The sequence below is a fragment of the Hippocampus comes genome, unplaced genomic scaffold, assembly GCF_001891065.2.
Source record: "Hippocampus comes isolate QL1 unplaced genomic scaffold, H_comes_QL1_v1.1 scaffold57, whole genome shotgun sequence".
In the NCBI taxonomy this organism is placed as follows: Eukaryota; Metazoa; Chordata; class Actinopteri; order Syngnathiformes; family Syngnathidae; genus Hippocampus; species Hippocampus comes.
The window spans coordinates 1,983,816-1,991,315 of record NW_017805039.1 but is presented as its reverse complement, the minus strand read 5'-3'; the positions used below and the strand labels follow the sequence as shown (position 1 = coordinate 1,991,315).

Genomic DNA, 7,500 nt, shown 5'->3' with positions numbered 1-7,500 from the left:
AATTTAGCTCATCTTGCAGAAACTGGAGCGTTTGCTGGTCTTCATGACCTTATTTGGATGTCATAGATGGAGGAAAATACTGCAAACATCGAGCTATTGTCACATTTGTACCACTTTTGACCGTGTCTGATTTATTGTGTTATTGTAATATGAAGATTAAAGCACTATTCTCATGATTTTATATGCAGTCTATATATGAATATTAACATTTTTCAAAACAATCGTGAATTTGTTGTAATATAACAACTTTTATTTAAATATTGTTTTGCTTTGTATGTTAAAAAAAGGGAACAAAGTTGAAATTCCGTTTTCGTAATATTTGTCAACAATATTAATATTTGTACATTATACAATATATACATTCAGTTTATATTTGTACTATTATTACTTTTTCCCTTCATGTGAAGACTATTTGCATGACATTACAACTTTTATCCTGTAAAAGATACGACTTTCTCCTCATCATATCACAGACAATTTATCTGGTAAATTCACTTTTTTCCCCCCAGTACCTTTTTTTGTGTGTGTGTATGTGGGGGGGGGGCGGGGTGAAACAAAGAGGCAGACCAAAGGACTCAGCGTTGAAAAATAAAAGGGACATCTTTTATTTGGTGAGTGGCGCACATACAAACATACATACATACATTAGTACATGGTCGTTGTCGTCAACTAGAATGCGCTATAGGCAGCTCCATGCACAGTTAGGATTCTGTTTGCTCTACAAGTTGAGTACAGTAGTAGAAAGTGATTAAATGCATCTGGGGTCCATTGGAAAAAATACACTTTGCTTCTCTTCCGTCTCCTCAGCCTCAGTCTTTTAGCCGGTTGGATATCGGGGGAATGGATAAAATGTTCCCATTCGTAAGGTGAACGAAATTATTGACTAATATGTTGGAAGAAATCGTTCAGAAATAAGTATTCTGAAGAATTCTTAAAACTCAAGATATCGTAGTATTTCAAATTCTACCGTATGATATACCTGTAGAATCAAAACATACATTGGTGAATGCCACATTCTTGTTCAAAAGTGCACAAATGGGACTGGCCCAAATTGGAAATAATTGCCAAGGTGTCAGTCGATATTTATTAGTGATAAAAACCTGAAAAAAAATTCATGTAAGTCCAGTTGGGAAAAAAAAAAATTATATGGATATTAAATGTTTAATTGTTATTTGAATTACATTTTGAGACCAATTCTGCATTGATATTCATGTGCAAAAGTATAAATAAAAGGTAAGAACTGTAAACATACGTGCAGTGCTTAACAAATGCATTAGACCACCACCCAGCAATGAGAATTACTGAAATCATTTTTTTTTTAGGTTTGTGTATTGTGTCACTGATCAATGCAGTACATGGAAAAAAATCTACACAACCCGATCCAAATGCCAAGTTTTTGTGATCTAAAATTAATGAGACCGAGCTCAAACATTTCAAAAATGTTCCCCTCAGTAATGTGACGTACAACCTGTACAATGAAATTTGAAAGAGAATTTACCTTTTCAAAAAGGGGAAGTAAAAATAAACAACTGAGATCATAAGGTTGCACAAGTTTGGACACCCTCATAACTGTGACTGTTTTCAGAATGAACCGATCACATTCAAATTTAAGTTCAATGGGAGCCACTATTTAAAATGCCTCTGACTAACCCTAAATAAAGTTCAGCTGTTCCAGTAGACCTGACTTTTTTTTTTTTTGGCAGAAGCCTAAAGGTTTTGTGCTAACACTGACTGCTTTTTGGTGGTTTAATACATGTGTTAAGTGATGGAAAACTAGATAAGAACCACACTGGACGTGTGTTAGCCTTGCTGGGATCTTTGGGTGAATGCTGTTGTTTTGTTGTTGTTGTTGCTGGAACGGATGTTTTCACCACAATGACTCCGGACGTCGGGACCTCTCCTCAAAGCGGCTGGATTAGCAAAAACGGCAGTTAAGGCAGTTGTCTTGAAGAAGCGGCACGTGTTTTACGCGTCGTGTGTCACATACCAGTTGGAAGTTGTTAAGCAAGTGGTCGACGTTGATGTCGTCGTAGCTCTCGTGGAAGGTGTCGGGGTCGTCCCTGGACTCTTCCTGGTCGCTCGTCCCGGCATTTTCTAGACTGTTGATGGGTAAAAAAACAAAACATAACTGTTTTTTAAGGTGAAAAAAGAAATGTGTCATCAAAATCAGCAATATTTATCAACGCGAGGTACCGCTTGTGGTGTGCTGGTTCCCTCTAGTGGTATGTGGAAGAATCACTGCCTGAGTACAATTCAGTTGGGTTTGCTTCGGAATACTTTCCTGATCAATTTTTTTCCACGAAGCTATCTAACAACTACATGCCTCCATTTTGTGGAGTTGTCGCTGAACTTTTTTAAGGACTACAGGAACACGAGTGGGTACAAGTTCAGTTCGGATTGGAGTTGTGTTTTTTTTTTCAGTCGACAGCAAATGGCAAAATAGCCGCACTTTGATGTAGACAAAAATATATTAATTTGTGTTTAGATTTGCGGGGCTGCATGAAACATGTTCTTGGAAAGAACATTTTGGGGTTGCTTCCTCTTAAAGAACATGAAACTATCCTCACAGAAGTCATTGGAAATTATTGAATTTGAACACAGAAGGAATTGAACTAGTAAGTCTATGTTAAAAGCATTCTTAAAAAAATTTGAGACGTTTAAAATTTGACCTTTGGAATGCTGTAACGTTTTTTTTGAAGATACTCTTGTGTTAGTTTTTCCTTGTTTGCTGCCTCCTATTGGTTTGGAGGAACTCGCACAAGATGAGGAAACCAATTTACGATATTGTCAGTGATGCTCAACTGCGATTTTTGTTCCACAGTCCTTCAAGACATTTATCCAAGCATGCTTCACCAGGAAGTGCAATAACGTGTGCTGCCCCCCCTTCCAATCTCCTTACCTTCTCTTCCCCGTTAAGACCGAGTTGAGGTACTTCTTGACCGCCATCTGTTTGCGGAAGCGGCTGTAGTTGTCTGTGAAGATGGCGTCCGAGTGACGCTTGACCGGCTCGTCCATCAGCTCATCACTGGATGCAGGTGACATGGTCGAGTCAAAGAAAGACAAGAAAGGACATTAGTGATAAGCCATTATCCCTCCCGCCCTCCTCCTCCTCCTCCTCCTCCTCCTATTTGTCTTCCAACCCTGCTGGCTGTGCAACAACGTGCAAGCAAGCACTCATGGCATCACTTAACCTTTAACAATATGCATCATCAGGCAAGTCAGCTCCTATCATTGTAAATGTCACTGGACGCACACACATACAAAAAAAATGGATTTGGGGAAAAAAAACGCACAAAATTTGGAGATATAGGTTTTAACGTCGGATAACAACAGCCGATATGTGGATTGCAGCCTTTAAGTGCAGACACAATTGGATATGACAACTTTCAAATAAGCACATTTCTTTTGTAATTCAGTTTAAAATCCAAACTTGATCTGACATCCTCCAATTCTCAGGTGTTTTTTTTCTTTTTTTTTTTGCTGTTGACCACATAACAACATAGATTTATATGTTCTTGACTATATTTGAACAATTTACATGTAGGACTCTTAAAAATCTGACTGCATTTCTCATATTGTTCAGAAAAACAAGTCCGATCTTAAACTTGACCCTATTCAAACTATTATCCCTCTTTTCAGACCTTTAAGACAATGTTTTCTCCACAATACCTATACACGCATCCACCTACTTGACTCGCTTCCCAATCAGAGACTCCAAGTATCTCCTGGCTGAGAGCTGGCCCAGAAGTTTGCTGTAGCCGCTGGTGAAAAGACCGTCTGCGTGTCTCGTCGGTCTACAAGAGACAATCATTGCCGTGCATTAAAATCAAATGCCGCAGATAATCCAATCAACAAATGCTAAGCATCACTCAGAATCACAATGCCTCTTTCAACTCTCTTTTTTTAACCTTTGTCATGACTTGAAAATAGAAATGACCGCAAATATAAATAAGACAGATATAATACTGTATGATCGTGCCGTTGTGCGAACCTCATGGATGCGTAGGGCAGACTGAGAGTCCTGGAGTAGAGCACACTGAAGAGGGCAAAGAGGAGAAGAAGATGGGGGCCGCTCCGCTGTGACATCGCCTTACACCTGAGAAGAGGGGAAACTTCATTCCCCCATGATCCAAATCTTAAGTCCCAGCATTCCTTTTTTTTTGGCTAAAAAGACAATCCTGTATGGCCACTCTCATTCAACCGTAATCTCTCTTAAAAAAATAAAAGTAATGGATGACATGTCAAAGGTCATTTATCTAATTATTTTGGACATGAATCTACCCAGCAATCACACATAAAAACACACATAAAAAGTTTCATTTTGTTTCAATCCAGATTTCGTATTCACAGTTTTTTTGACGACTTTACAACAGCCAATGGGTAATTATTTTTAAAACGCATTTTGAAGCAGGGACAATTTTGTAAAATGAGAGAAAATATAAACTAATGCGCAGTTACACGTAGGACGAATTACAAATGAGAGTACAGGCAATACATAAATTTAATTTATATCCTTTAGCTTGAGAATATTACTTCTTTTTCCTCGTTTCTTCCCAACGTCACTAGCGCTCGTATTACCAAAGGTAAACAAGATGATTTTAAATCAGCTTTGTTTTATCTGCCGACTTGTGGCACACAAAATGAGGTAAATACCTTTTGGCCAGACAAGACAATAAATATATTGTGCGTTAAAGCATCTTAATAGATGGTCAATTGCACAAAAAAAGAGCGAAAACACGACGAAACCAATGCGTAATTACGCACGGAGTCGAGTTCGCATTCGAGTTCGGTCCAACAGTTAACGTCAGCACAATCCCAAAACAACTTCAAAATAAAAGAGCGAAAACACGGCGAAACCAATGCGTAATTACGCACGGAGTCGAGTTCGCATTCGAGTTCGGTCCAACAGTTAACGTCACCACAATCCCAAAACAACTTCAAAATAAAATATTTTATGTTTAAAGATATGTTAAATTAGTGCGTAAAATGGGCAAACGTTTGGAACAAAAAAAAAAAAAAAACCTACAGTCATATGCAACATGCAACCAAATTCTGGAATTAGGAAAAAAGATGGAAAAATTCTTACATGTACCGTAGAAAGAAAGAAAGAAAGTATCGTTAAACGCTCAGGAATCCTGGTTTGCTCGCTGTCGTCCTTTCCCTTGTTGTGTTGTTGTGTTGTCTGTTGTGATGTGTCCTCTCTTTTATACACCTGCTCGCCCCCTGCGGACCCCCCAAGGGGACGAAATGAAATGATGATGGGGAGGGTTGAGACGTCGACGTAGTAGGTCACTGCTGACGTCACCGCCTCGACGCACTGCACGGCCCATGGTCAAATTAGTGTTGGGTTTTTTTTTTCACCCTCTCTCTTTTTAATTAATTATCGGACTAGCAAATGAGTGACCCAGAGCTGAGTTCAGTGTCTGGACAACTTGGATATGATGTCATTTAATATATACAGTACAGTAGTTTGCTAGTTAAAACATTTCATTTTCAGAGACAAGACAGCAAGACAATTAAGCTTTACTTGTTAATCGGATGCAATGCAATGGCAGTTTCAGGAATCACGTTGAGATATAACTTATATTCAAAGCAAAGCGATCATAAATCAAATAATCTTTCCCCGTTAAAATACATGGAAATGTTATTAGTCCCTTTTATCTCACCAAAAGATACTCTGATTTCTTGAAACATAACTTCATTAAAAAAAGCACTCTAAATTATTGTAATTGACAAAAACATCCCAGAATATCCTCCTTAATTAGAATGTGATTGTTTCGATTCAATGGACATTGTGCTGCCCCCTCTGATGTTCACAGCTTGCCCACCAGGGGGCCACAGTATAATACATGGAGATTGGTTGATGAGCAACAAAGATGGTTGCAATTTAGCTAATAGAGTTCGATAGATAATCATGTTATACTGGTGCCAGTTTGTTAGCCTTTCATGGCGTTTGTCGTTATCTGATCGTAGCACTATTGCGAAACTCGAACCCTGTCTTGAAAACCTATTTTGAAACCACACCGTGAAACCACTTGAACAGTGTTCAAATGTTCCTTGTAAAAATATTTCCATTATTTAAGAGATTAAGATGTGTTTTATATATACTGGATGTGAAAAACTTTTGTAAATACAAGTAAATGTAATCATATGAAAAAGAGGGCACATTATACCTGTTTTGGACCCACTTTATTAAAAAAAAAAAGTTTGCATTTCCAAGTATTCCAAGTGGCCTATTTCACAGGTTAACATCGCCTTTATTGTTTCTAGCATCTTGAAATCTTTTGTCTCCCATCGCGGATTTGAAATGTTAGCTTGCGGATTACCGCAGCCAAGAGCTCGCCTGTGGCGCTACCCTTCTGCTATTAAGTGTGTGTTTGTTCCGTGTGGAGTTCAATCCAAACACACACACACACACACACGCGCACACGCGCACACACACACACACACACACACACACACACACACACACACAGACACACACAGTGGATGTTGCAGATTACCACTTGAAGTAAGCACAATACTTCCTCTTTTTTTTCTATTTCAGGATGTGTTGGACAAAAGATTGAAGAATATCGCACAAGCGTTGCCGAATCTGCCACCCACGGTGTTACAAATGACGTGGGCTGTGTGCTGCACACATCCTGCCATCCGTCCATCCAGCCAATCATCTGAGCAGCCATTCATCCACTCACCATCCATCCAATTATACATCATACAGTCAGTCATCCTTCCGCGACCCAACTGTCTACCTATCCGTAATCATCCGTCCACCTAACTGTCTGTCCATCCGTCAGTCCGTCCGTCATTCATCCATCCATCCATCCATCCATAAACTGGATGATTACCGCTGTAGGGATGCATGCAATGGTGACAAATACACAATCAGAGGCTTTATCACGTCTTCTAAAGGTAAGGGGAGAGAAATAAGCATGAGTATACACAGTATGATAGTTTATCAATTGGTCAGACAGTGAAACGTGCCATGTTAATATCCTTCCATCCCCTTTCTTTTACACTTATCCTCATTAAGGTCGCAGAAGCCCAGCTAATTTTGGATTGGACTGGACCAATCACAAGACACATGATCGCCACTAATGGAGAGGTACACTGTACAGGTGATACATGTCATTCTTACAAGTCTGTATTTCCGGTGTGGTAAACATTCATGACAATGAGAAGGGCAACAGGTCTTCCATTGGCAAGTCCAGTATGACATCAAGTCCACGTCCTATATTTGTCAGGCCCACCGGACACCCCCCTCATCCACCACTACAGCTGCCACCTCCCCATGCTCTCCTCCATGATGGCACCATGTGAAATGTAATGTGATCAGGCCGCAGAGAAAGTAGATTAGGGGCCAAGTCGGTCGTAATTGACAGCAGTGACTGGAGACAGAGCCCGCCAGGAAAGGGAAGCGAGCATTATTGTGTTGATGTTGATGGAATGTTTGGATGGGAGAGGGAAACGTTCCTTTGGACCAGGACTACTGCTGCCAGG

At 39.7% G+C, this 7,500-nt stretch overlaps 1 protein-coding gene across 4 annotated transcripts; it reads right to left on the bottom strand.

Moving 5' to 3' along the window:
• Window positions 1–1,744: 1,744 nt before the first annotated feature.
• On the bottom strand, window positions 1,745–5,241 carry vip (vasoactive intestinal peptide). Of its 4 annotated transcripts, none has more exons than XM_019864400.1 (6): window positions 5,093–5,241; window positions 3,992–4,112; window positions 3,690–3,794; window positions 2,900–3,025; window positions 1,988–2,099; window positions 1,745–1,910 (listed from the first exon to the last, which is right to left on the bottom strand). In XM_019864400.1, exons 2-6 carry the CDS (start codon window positions 4,084–4,086, stop codon window positions 1,902–1,904), a joined length of 447 nt encoding a protein of 148 aa, XP_019719959.1. In that variant the 5' UTR covers window positions 4,087–4,112; window positions 5,093–5,241; the 3' UTR covers window positions 1,745–1,901. The 4 variants fall into 4 exon arrangements, with proteins under 4 accessions (XP_019719959.1, XP_019719961.1, XP_019719958.1 ...); XM_019864402.1 differs by having other exon boundaries at window positions 3,992–4,096; XM_019864399.1 differs by having other exon boundaries at window positions 5,087–5,240.
• Between the last annotated feature and the right edge of the window lie 2,259 nt (window positions 5,242–7,500).

Bases quoted from the DNA above. Each gene is read 5' to 3' on its own strand.
- vip (XM_019864398.1), bottom strand. The intron at 3,026-3,689 runs GTAGGTGGATGC...ACCTGCATCCAG, and splicing joins CTGATTGGGAAGCGAGTCAA to TGATGAGCTGATGGACGAGC. The intron at 2,100-2,899 runs GTAAGGAGATTG...ACCCATCAACAG, and splicing joins GTCTTAACGGGGAAGAGAAG to TCTAGAAAATGCCGGGACGA.